Source organism: Antrostomus carolinensis, unplaced genomic scaffold (assembly GCF_000700745.2).
Source record: "Antrostomus carolinensis isolate BGI_N321 unplaced genomic scaffold, ASM70074v2 scaffold353, whole genome shotgun sequence".
Taxonomy (NCBI): Eukaryota; Metazoa; Chordata; class Aves; order Caprimulgiformes; family Caprimulgidae; genus Antrostomus; species Antrostomus carolinensis.
Window position 1 is genome coordinate 1 of NW_010304198.1, and position 12,844 is coordinate 12,844.

Sequence of the window (12,844 nt, forward strand, 5' to 3'; positions counted from 1 at the left end):
TTAATTCTCTTTATTAATCTAGTCTTTCCTCTTCAAAGTAAATTTACCTGTTTGAAGAAGTTGCTTAAAACCAGTTGCCTGAAATAAAGTTGGTGTTCAGTTCAAGGTTACTATCCTGAGATTCAGAAAAAAGTCATTTTTTTGTGAAAACACAGATTAATTGATCTATGTAGCTGGCAGCAAACTGGAGAAATGACTTGTCCTCACTATACAGGACCAGTGTGTAGCTTGTATGAAAACTCTGACCTAACATGATGATTTTTTTTTTCCTACTTCTTCTAGGTAGCTACATTAGCTGAAGGCAAGGAGTGGTCCATTGAAACTTCTCCTGCCAGGAACTGGACCCCACCACAGCCTAAAATGTCTCTCTCTTCCACTCACCGGTATGTATTCTTGTTATCTAACGCTCATATAGCAACAGCAGGATCAAAACTTGATGTTTGAATGTCTACTGGTTTTATTCTGTTGATGGTGTTGTCTGAACAAGCATTTCCTTTGCTGAAGTTAAGGAATATGAGGTAGCAGAACTTTAATTTCTCTAATAATTCCCACCTCCTCCACCTGGACCTTAAACCATGGTAGAAACAAGTGAGCAAAAGCAGAGGACAAGCCATACTGGTTTTATTTTGGCTTCTGATGCACCCAGGACTAGTCATTGTGTCAATCATGCATAGTGTGTCATAGCCTGTGCTGTGCTATTCGTGATTGAATGCCAGGGAAGAAGAATCAGACTTTTTCCTTATGTTGCTAATTACTAATGAGAGCATCAAGGCTGGACTGCAGCAGTTTTGTTTTCCTGCTTTTGCATGTAACATTTCTTATTCTTTGCATTAAAGAATGAAGTTAATTGAAAAAGCGATTGTAAATCAAGCAAACAAGCGCTTCATGCCTGGCCATCACCCAGCAAGTTCAGGGGCTAGCTGGAGTCTTTACTCAAGACTTGTCTGGTTGTGGATCTACTGTTGCTTTATTCATTCAATAGTCCAGTAGCTTTTAGTGGTTACATTAGAGTTCTTTACTTGAGAGCTGAAAGAATTAATCAATTTTGCACCTGAATTAAGATGATGGATGTCAAACTGCGCTGCTGAGCTAGTGGTTTTTGCTTTACGCAGTTTGATTCTTAAATCTTTCATTTCAGTAGTTCTGCTGGGCAATCTCAGACTGCAACTGCCTCTTCTGACAAGGCTTTTGAAGACTGGTTAAATGATGATGTCAACTCCTACCAAGGGTAATGCAATATTTATTAACTTTTTGAGTGCCTGGCCCTCTAGCATAACCAAGACTCGGATGTTCTACTACAGCTACGTGATCCTGATTCACTAGTTAACAGTTACATCTTCTTTACTATTAAAAATATGTTGCTAATATATGATAAAGGATAAGATAAAGTATCTCTGAATGCATTTGTATTAAAAAAATACGTTTGAATAGCATTGGAGAGACAGCTCGTAATTCAAAATGTTACTGTTGTCGACTCCAAATTGGGGAGTTTTTAGTGTATATAGTATCTTACAGTGATTTGAGTTAAACAGGGGTGTTTATAAAGCTAACACTGTTTTCTTCTTTCCTTTTCCCATTTTCATCTATCCCTTTATTAGGATTTACTCAGACTTCTGATATCAGTGATCTGTTAAACCTGGAGGATCATTAAGACCACATTAGCTTGCATAGGGGGCAGATTAATTTGCAAGGATTCACTCCAACGGTGAATCCTTGTTGGAGTTATTTTTTTATAAAGTGAGTAGTTTTGTATTTTGGGTGCTGGGTGCTTTAGGACTTGTTTTCCAGGTATATTTTAAATCTGTTAAGCAATTGTTTTTCTTTAAGGCTTTTCAGTTTTTCTTTAATGATTTTAATGAATAAATGCTAATACAGATACTATTTGTTTGTATTTTTATGGTAGTGGCCAAGAGAAGCGCTATGTGGGGTTTGGAAACACAGTAAACCCCCCCAAAAAAGAGGATGACTTCCTGAATAATGCTATGTCTTCATTGTATTCGGTAAGGAGTTGCTTGAAGCTTTCTATGACCTGACTTACTATTTTCTTCTATTTTATGCCCTGTTATGGGAGAATATAAATAGAGAAACTAAAGGCTGCAGGTAGATACAGGGAGATGTAAAGTATTTGTTGTATTCTCAGAATGAAGAAGATACTGGGGGACTTGAAAAGGCAAAACAAAGGGAGAAACTCAAGCAAAACATAGGAATTATGTCTGGTATCAGTTCATAGAAATAAGGAAATGAGGATATAGCAAAGGGTTAAGAACTAAGAGTCAAAAGGGCTTGGAGAGGGGGGAAAAAAGTAATTACCTGTTGGGAAAATCAGTTAGGCTGGTAATGCTCTAAATAGATTAACTGTATTGGATATGTTCAGAGGAAAACAACTGAAATGTGTGTGTATATGAGCTCCAGAAACCCTGAGCAGCGATGAAAACATTTGAAATAACTTGTGACAGGGTGTGAAGACGTAACAGCATATGGTTGAACAGTTGTCGTGATTGAAGTAGAGATAGTGAAAGATACATTGTTGAAGGAAAATGGGAATAAAGTCAGAGGCAGTCAGGGGCTACTGGCGCTTTGATAAGCTGTGAAGTCACACTGCTGAAAAATATTTGGGATTTGGAGTCACTTTGAAATACAGCAAGTTTTGTTTTGTTTTTTTTTTAACCAGGGTTAGTGGCCAGTAGTCTTCTGTAGAGGCTAATCGTATTATCGATATAAATATCCACACCAAACAATTCCATTGTTTGGGTTTTTTTTAAGAAAATGTAATAATTTCACTAGAACATAATAGAAATATATAATACCTGTGCCTTTGAACAGTATTCCAGGTGATCCCACGGGGTGTTTCCTACAGGACTGCTGAATATTTTCTAAGTATGTCATAGATTGTAGACCAGAGAGTTCAGATTAGAAACCACATCTTTAATGTACTGTGGATGTGGTAAGACAGCAAAGGACAGTTGACACTGTGTTGTCCAAGTTACTGTTAACCATTCTTTGAATACATTTTCTCATTGAAACTTACAATTCAAATGCCCTCTTGTGACCACAGATACATATTACAGTGCAATTGTAAGTAGTTTATTATAGTGAGACTGAATATTTGCATAGATAATCATCCTAGTGAGGAAACCAATTTTCTTTCCACTGTGTATGATTGTTTTTCCCCCACACATACATACAAATTATCTTCTGCTGTTACATACCAGAAGGAGCATTTTCTGGAACGGAAGTTCATCACTATATTACAGTCAAGTGAGAGACTATAATTTCTATTCTTACTAGCAAATAGTTCTTACAACTACAGGACAAGATGTATAGGAGAACATTTTTGACTTAATTTAACATGAAATAGTGAACACTTGGTTATTCACTATTATTATTCACACATAACTTACCACCTTCTCACTTTCTTTAAAGGGCTGGAGCAGTTTTACGACTGGAGCAAGCAAAATTGCCTCAGCTGCTAAAGAGGGGGTAAGTAAACAAAATGTATTTCAGTGTAATTCTGTGAACTTGGAGATTCTGTTAGTGTACTAATAGGGTGTGTCTTTAAAAATATTACCAAGACAAACTAAACTCTGCTCTTTGTGTATCTTTGCTTATGGCATATAAAATAGATACACATTGATTGCAGATCTCTGACTTAAATATTTCTCATGTTTCTCTTTGGACATTCTTGTAAATTTGTCCACTGGCTGTAAGCATCAAGAAAGAACTCAACTGCTGGTTTTATATTCCCTTGAGAAACCAACATTTTTATTTGTAAAACAGAAATTTCAGTCTACACCAGTAAGGCCAAATTGCATTCTTCAGCAAAGAATTTAATACCAGTTAACAAATTGCTGATGGTTTTATATTTTTTTTCCTTCTCTTGACTTCTAACTACAGCATTTTTGCCATTTAAATAGAGATTGTCAGGCAGAGGTTGTGCCCAGAGGGGCACTTTGGGATAAAACTGAGGCACAATCTTCACCTCTATGTGTTCTGCAGCTTTGCACACTTAGGTGACAATTGTTCAACTAACTGTAGACTGAAACCAGAGGAATTAAAAAATCATTACATTTTAAGTACATGATGGTGGAAATACATTAAATGGTTTTTTTTTATGAAAACTTTTTTCAGTTTTGCTTAGTATTCTTCTAAACTTCTATGAGCATCACAGTTGTCCCTTAAGAAAAACACTTCAGGTGACATAAGAGACAAAAATATTGCTACTCATCCACGTTACCCCAGCAAGGTCTAGTCTATATTAAAGACCCTTTCTTCTCCTTGTTGTAAATTGAGAAAGACCCAATGCTTCCCCAGAGCAATCTGGAATGTCAAAGGTGATGATATGGATATTCTCTGTTCACTGTGAAATTCTGGCAAAGGTCCATTCACCTTGGAGAGGATCGTGTGACATTTCTTAATGTGTGTGTTTAAAAATCAAAAGGTTTATCCCTAGTAAACCTGAATGTATTTGCTTTTTTTTCACAGGCTACCAGATTTGGATCTCAAGCAAGTCAAAAGGTGATTATAGATATACCTGATTTTATTGACTATAATTGACTTCAAATGTCATGTATTTACCTGCACCAATTGGTTTAGATTTGATTATCAACAGACCAGTGTGTTTATCCTTCATAGCACACACTAATTATTAGGTTCTAGCTTTTATTTCCATGGGAATTACAATCAACTGCAGTAATCAAGTTAAGCAAGAAATAAACAGTGATACTGTGCTGTGTGTAACTGACAGGTGTATTGGACAGGCAGTGGAATGAAATGCCTTAATTCATGCTTGGAGACTTATAATACTCTTATTTTATTTTTGTAAACCTTAACATGTGGTCTGTATTGAATTAGTTTGCTTGCTGATGTAATAGAATGCAAGGCATCTTTCCATTGCTAACACCTAATAATATTACAAATGTGAACTGCTTAATATTGTTATTAAATTAGCTTGCTTGTGTGTGTTTAAAAAAGGAACAATTACAAAAGCATTTCCTCTTTCAAACTGGGGTTAAAACAGAGACAGTCAGACCTGAATTACGCAAAGGTCTGACATAAACAAGATCTGTTTGCATGGAAAAGTTTTAAATTCAAATGTAAAAATGTGCATAAGAATAGGATTCTTAACGTGCCAAAGTTCTGAGAGAGAGAGAGAGAGAGAGAGAGAGGACTTAATTTTTATTGGTGTGTGATATAGGGAGTTTTACTCTGAACTGTAACTCTTCTTGTATGTATAGCATTAGCCTGCCAAGCTTTCTGGATGCTATTGCTCCAAACAAAAGCCAAACTGCAGGTGTTGGTGTTCAGACAGACGTGTGCAGTAGGATATTAATACTCCAAAGAGCAAACCAAACTTTTGCCTGTGTTGCAACAGAAATGTCATGTTAAAGCACCCAAACTTTATACTTGGAAACTTTAAAGTATTTGCTGCTTGGCTTATGGAAGAAAAAATAGATGTTCAACAAGTTTTCCTCTTCCACTCCTTAGGGCAGTTTCCCTTTTAGAAAACTGTTTTTCTTTAGTATTATTAGCAAATTTAAATATAGTATTAAGTGTAAAAGCTCATCACATCTACTGACAAGGACCAAGGTGCTCTAGAGTCTAAGCTGTGTTACTGAAGCTTAGATTTTGTTCCTGAACCACCTAATCTGTTACAGTGTAGAACAGAATTAGCATCTTTTTTGATGTAATATATTGTTTAAAAGTATATTTGGTGTCCAGTGACCAAACATTCACTGCTTGTCTTGTCAGTAGATGTTAAAAGTTGGAAAAGGTTCATGCTACTTAACTTGCCTGAAAAAATGCTGCCAAGTTTTTTGCTAAAAGCTGCTTCTACCTTCCTTGCTCTTTCTCTTTTGCTGTCTGGGTAAAGTTTTGGGGCTACAAGCAGCAGCCGGAGCCGGTAACGCCCTCACGTGTATTCTCGTGCATGGACTCCTTGTCACTGTTGGTGCTGAATATGTGCATCGCTCTCCAGCTGTCTTTTTCTTTATTTGTCTTAAGTCAAATCTGTTTAGAAGAATGTTGTGTGTTTCATATGATAATGTTTCTTCAAACCTATTTAAAATAGGTTAAATTGGATAGAGATATCCAAGCTCTGCACTCTCAGAAAACGTGCTGTACTTTTGTCCATGCTCTTCATAAACACTGAAGATGACTTCAGGATTTCCATTTGCATGTCTGATCCAGGAATGCAGTATCCCAAGAACTACTTTGGAGTGGTGTTTGAAGGCAAACTCTTTAATAAATGCCCTGTTTTGTAGTGTTTATAATGGTTGTTCAGACACTATCCTAAATTCAGCAGTAGTAAAGATGAAGAAGCAATTCAGAATTAAACACAATTGTGCTCAAATCTTCCCTTTCTGTATTTGGAAAATTATGTGGTTGAGTAAATGAGATAAATGATATAAGAATTCTTTCAGATTTCTAGCAATGACTTCACTTGGCATACCTGAGCTGTTAGTCTTAGTGTATTACTCTTTATTATATAACTTAAACAGTTTGACAGGTTTAATAGACTCTGAAGGATTTTTCAAAGATGTTTTTCTTAAACACTTTCTAGCCTCACTTCCAATGGAAACAAGCCTCATGTGATTTGCACTCACGTTTTGTACCAGGTGGAAATGGGGTCACCTTTTGCCTTTGTCTTCTCAAATAACTTTTGAACTGGTAAAGGAGTAGAAGTATTGGAGATAATGGTGGTTGGGTAGAGAGGAGATCCCAGTGGTGCTGTGGCTAAGGGAAAAGCTTTTCAGACACCTGGGAATCTGTGGAGAAAAGATGCTCAGGGTGCTCCATCCCCAGGAGGAATCTGAATGAAGGCTCACTCACACCCTAATGAATGTTAGCAGTAAGATATAAACCCTTAGGAAATGAAACTTCATTAAACTCTGCTAATGTTTAGGAGTATTTTCTTACAGGCAAGTTGACCCTTTTGGATTAATTGGGCTAATTCAGAAGGTAATTGGTATAATACAGCAATTCTGAAGGAGAGTTTTTGGTAGTAGGGAAAAGGATGATTTCAAATGAAACATTTGCAAACCCTGCTATCTATGTCAGTATCATCTGATGAAAGTAATTTTCTGACTTACACTGTGGGCTGACATTTCTGTAAGATGCCTCTGAAGTACAAGATTCTTGTACTTGTTCTGGATTGCAAGAGATTTCTGAAGTTCATTGTTTTATCTCCCTGCACACTTGGAGCTGTAAAGAAGATGACAGAAATCTTCTGTTACAGCTTTGCCTCTTGTGTGTTGCTTAGAAACAATTGGGCTGCTATTAACAGATGACAATTGCAGCACGATAAGACAGAAGAATTGGTGAAAAACTGACAAAAAAAGGATCTAATTCTACAAGTAATTCCATTAGTAAGAAAAAATAAGGGTGAATGAGGTCAGTTCTTCCAAATATTCAGCTGCAGGTATTAGCAAGTGGCCCATCTTCTAGGCTATTGCTGGTTGAACCATTGCTTCTGCTTCCAGTACAAGGTCAGACTTTGCTTGGGCTCTGGGCATCTCCAAGAATTTATTACCATGTGCATCTGTTCTGAATTTATTTACTTCTAATGTTTTCTGCAGCACTGTACTGTGTGTGTGCTTTTCAGCTCATTCTGCTTGTATGAATCAAATCTTAAGGCTTCACGTGTTTTTGGAGATATTGCTGAAAAATTAGCCTGCAGAAGATGTTGGCTGTGGTTTTGTTTTTTGGGTTTGTTTTTTTTTTTTTTTTTTAAAGCAAAATATAACTGACTTTGTTTTTGTTTTGCTTTTAAATAGGCATCAGAGTTAGGTCAGACATTAAATGAAAATGTTCTCAAACCTGCACAGGAAAAGGTAACTTTGAAACTAGTAAATTACTTGCAGAACTTGGTTATGCTGATTTAGGGAGTGACTGTTTTCTCCTGCCACAACTGCCTAGTTTGTCAGTGTATCCTTCTGGGTTTTTTTTATATACTAGCACAGTAGCAAAGCAGAAACACCAAATAATTTGAAGCTAGTACGTTAGCAAAGAAAGGTTAATGAGGGTAATTTCCCTCCACCAATCTTTTCCATGTCCACAAGAGTCTGTTATTTGTTCCCTGTTAGATACTATTTTATAGACTTCATGGTTTCAATAGTAGAAGATGGGACAAGATGAAAATGCACCCTAAATAGATGTAAAAATCAGTTTTTTAAAAAAGCCCAACTATTAGTAGTATCTTTGAACATTAAGTTCATAGTATTTTACCCATCTGCCTGCCAACGTTTTAATTCAGCTGAGCATCTTTGAGCCACTGTTTTACCCATCTGCCTGCCAGCATTGTTTTAATTCAGCTGAGCATCTTTGAGCCACTGTTGTTCATCTGTTGCCTCATCAGGGGCAGTAGAATTTGGGGCAAAGTGTGTATTTGGGGACAATTTATCAATGGAAGTACCATGTTCTTGCAGCATTTATTTGGTATTAGTTCAGAATATTCTGGTAGTCGGTTAAAACCAGGTTTTGCCTGGATTCACATGCATAGTGTGGTCTAAAGTAACATTTTGATTAGCAGTTCTAGTTACTGTGTTGTTTCTAGGAAACCAGTTTGAAGCACATTTTCCATTTACAATGGTTAATGACCAAAACCACGTGGCTAATGGCACTTCCAACAGCAGCTGGGAGAAAGCAGAAATACTGACCTGTGTAAATACAGATAAGTCACTAGTGAGCATATAGAAAAAGCAACTCAGTCCTTGTAAGTGACTGATACTACAAATTTTAGTCAAAGCTTCTCCCTAGTGTCAAATGTTGCCTTCCCGTTTCATGTGTTTTTAAAAAAATGAAGTTTCTTTTTCCATCTTTCTCATTTGGCATGCATTTGTTCTGTGCTTCTAGAATTTTGGATCAGCTCCAAAATTTTGATGAAGCCTTTTCCGAGAATGTGGTGCTCTACTTACCTACATGCCTTTTTCCCAAAATATATTGGTTTTGATAAAGCAGACTAATTTTGCTCTTGTAAGGGAAGCAATGCCACCACTGTGGGATATGGATTAATTTTCAATTTGAAAAGGATAGTTTAATCACATTACAAAATAATTTCTTTTGCATTACCTTTATTAATTCAACATTCTTCACGTAGCATTTCAACTCACAGGAGAAGACTCTAATTAGTTTCCTGCTCCCTAGAATTATCCACAACTTTTTTCAGATATATTCTATTCAGGGTTCTTTTTAGGGTGTGTTTCCTTGAGCTGATTATTTTGTAGGACAATTTAATGAGGAATGTCGCATTCTATATTTAAAAAAATATCTATTTCCCTTAGGATGTTGTGCTGTTAGTTCCAAGTAAGTGTTACTTTCTGAACTAAGTGTTCAGTGATCACTGCCTGGAATATAGATGGTTATATAAAGTCACTTGCTTTGGAACAGCTGTCACTTATTTCTTGGTGAAAGGTACCAATTATATTCTAGTTGACCAAAGTTCAAAGCCCTTTTAACATTTAAATAAGCATGTGTAAAAGATAGAGAATAGAATGGATCTGATAGGCTTTTCATCTCTCCAAACCAAATCTTTTTATATAGTAAAATATATTTATAAAATGTCACATTTGCAGATCTTTTTTTTTGTGTGTTTTGTGTTTTTATGCTTAGCATTAGTGTGATGAAACCTTCCTCTAACTGTGTATGGATCAGTAGAAAATTCCCACAAACTTCCTAAGAACTGAGGTTCACTCCATTACAGATGAATGGACTTTATATGTCATTTTCTTAACTTACTGAAGTATATTTTGATTCACTTTCAGTTTGGGTTTTTTTTTACACTTTGTTTTTATCTGTTAAGCACAAGTAAGCTTGTCTTGATAAACTCTTAATAATACTTTGGTTTATGATTAATTGCCAATACTTTGATTCACGTAGGTAAAAGAGGGGAAAATATTTGAGGAGGTCACCGTGGGGGTATCCCAGTTGGCCAGCAAGGTATGAAGTGGCCTGCCTGACTGGAAGGAGGCCAACAGCAAGCCAGTCTCCATATTCTTACGCAGAGTTTGTAGTGAAACAAACCCCCCCGTGCAGCTTTAGTCTCTGCTTGTGTTGAATATAGAAATATTGAAAGTGTAATTTCCAGGATGCAGTACTTGTGTTGGGGTGTTAAAAAGCTATATGGGTACAATGTGGTCCTTGTAATAGTTTTACTGAGGGCATGATGTAGAGACAGCCAGTGTCCCAAACACAAAAGAATATCTGCTAGAGAATATGGAGACAGCTTGTGTTGCATTTCTATGGTTAAACTTACTAATGTTCTGTGCCTTTTTTTTGTCTTCTTTTGCTGTCATTGCTTGGTAATGTGGTAAGTGCTGCCTACAACTGCTCAGTACAAAAGTCCTGCACACTCTAATACCTGTTTTGATAATTTACTTGGTGATATCTAGGAGGGTCTGTCTTTCTAGCACTGTGAAGGTCAGCACTGAAAGCTCTATCATGTATCAGCTTAGTGCCTTAAACGTTGGGAATATTTGAATCAAATAAATGATGTTACCTAGAGCCTGGCAACTTTAATTCTGAATTCTGGGATTCCTCCTGTGTATCTGTGACTTAGAGTAGTGACTTCCATGGTTGTGACCTTAAGCTTTTTTGTCCTTCAGAATTTCTAATCCAATGCCAGTCCGTAATAATAACCCAAAGGATTTTCCTTGCAGTCCTGTTTAGTCTAGAACTCAATTTTTGGTCTGTTTTACGTGGGCAGTGAACGAATATTGCTGAAATGGGGTGGAAGTAGTTCTGTAGAATAGTAGAAATACAAATACTAGTTATGTGATTCGTAACATCAAAACATCAGGGCTGTCATTAAGTTTAATTTTATGTAAGGAACAATTCCAGCATTTTTGTCAAGGAATTGTAGGAGAGAATTCAAAAGCTGTTATTGACAATGATGTGTGAAAAAGCTGAACTCAACCTACATTTCACATCTTCCCAGCAGCACAATGCTGGCAAATGTATGTTCTTTACAAACAACCATGTAACTGCCCCTCAAAAATACTAATAAGTTGTGAGTGAAATTTTCTGATGAAGTATGTTCACTTTATCTGAAGAAGTGGAGGATTGTGTTGTGGCTTTTGCTGTTGATTTGGAAGAGGTGTTCATAGAATCATGGAATGGTTTGGGTTGGAAGGGACGTTAAAGCTCATCCAGTTCCAACCCCCCTGCCATCAGCAGGGACACCTTCCACTAGACCAGGTTGCTCAAAGCCTCATCCAGCCTGGCCTTGAACACTTCCAGGGAGGGGGCATCCACAACTTCCTTGGGCAACCTGTTCCAGTGTCTGACCACCCGCACAGTGAAAAACATCTTCCTAATATCTAATCTAAACCTCCCCTCTTTCAGCTTAAAGCCATTTCCCCTTGTTTTGTCATTAGTTGCCCTTATGACAAGTGTTGGTTCAGTCCAGATGAATGAAGTGTCATTGTGTTTTCTCTAGGTTCAGGGAGTTGGAAGTAAGGGATGGCGAGATGTCACCACTTTTTTTTCTGGCAAACCAGATGATAATTCTGAAAGGTATTTTTTTAATTATTATTTTCTGTGTCTCTCTAAACATGTAATTTTATCTCCTGAAATCCTCTGCAGTATAGTAGTAGCAGGTGACTTTTAAATATGAAGAAATGATTCTGTCTTTGCTGGAAGTCCTACTATATGTAATATGGGAAGAATTCAATCTAGCTGTTTGTTTGTGACAGTTGTTAAACAGAACAAAATAGTGCATGACACCTTGGTTTTAAATTTTTTCCAAATGTGCATCTGCCCCCCACCCCAGCCTATTAGTACTTAAGGCTGTTAACAAAAAAATCTGTGAATTAGAACATAAGCTTATGCCATTCTGAGCAATATATTTACTTCTTTTGCCTTCATCTTCAGTATTTATTTAACCAAAGAGCAGTAGCATTATCGTTTTCCTTGTTTATGGTAATTTATTTTTATTGTTACGTTCCTCAGAACTAATTTATTTCTACCTTTCTTTCTTTTCCTCCCTCCCTCCACAAAAGACCTGCTGAGGGAGACAGCTACCAGAACAGTGGAGGGGAGGGCTACCAGAACAATGCTGTAGATCAAAGCTTCTGGGAGACCTTTGGCAACTCGGATCCACCAAAAGCTCATAAATCTCCAAGCAGTGAGAGCTGGACCTATGTGGACAATTCCACAGAGAAGAAGAGCTCCGATAGCTGGGACGTGTGGGGCTCAGGAACAGTCTCCAACAACAAGAACAGTAACAGCGACAGTTGGGAAAATTGGGAAACCAACTGGGAAAACACAGGAGGGGAGAGCAAGACCAAAAAACCTCCTAAGGCAACAAAAAAGGCATCTTCAGCTGATGATGGGTGGGATAACCAGAACTGGTAGAACTCTTGTTAACCCTGTTTTGCACAGCTAGGAAAGGGAGGCTATGCTGGCTGATCGAGGGGAGAAAGTTTTACATGCAACTGGAGTATCTTGGTTGACCTTACTGATCTGTTACTTTTGGGCTTCCCAATTATTCTCCTTTCTTCTGTCCCAATTTAGGAAAAAAAAAAAGTAGCATCTAGATCTTTTATTATATAAAGGTGGTGCCCTCTCTTTTTAAGGATAGTGAGAAATGTATTCTCCTTGCACTATTGAAGCTGGATACAGTGACTTTCTTAAGATGAATGTTCAAAGGAGAAAAAAAAAAATAATCAGTGCAAGCACACTTTCATGGCACAGCCTTGCATGTTGTAGGTTAATAGGTGTTCATCCAGCCCTCAATTTCAGATGACCTGAGGTGTTTAATGCAAACAAAGGATGAGGTGTGTCTTGAAAAGATAGCCATTAAATAAGCAAATTGCAGTTGAATAGATCTAGTTCAAATGCCTTATGGATT

The 12,844-nt window shown here is 37.1% G+C and overlaps 1 protein-coding gene across 1 annotated transcript; it reads left to right on the top strand.

Moving 5' to 3' along the window:
- Positions 1–282: 282 nt before the first annotated feature.
- On the top strand, positions 283–12,599 carry ARFGAP1 (ARF GTPase activating protein 1; the record flags this gene model as incomplete). Its single annotated transcript, XM_029084098.1, has 10 exons — positions 283–383; positions 1,139–1,228; positions 1,904–2,000; positions 3,424–3,480; positions 4,483–4,515; positions 5,870–5,899; positions 7,773–7,829; positions 9,874–9,933; positions 11,432–11,508; positions 11,994–12,599. Coding segments are annotated over 10 exons (957 nt in total), but the record flags the coding sequence as incomplete, so codon positions are not given.
- Positions 12,600–12,844: the final 245 nt, after the last annotated feature.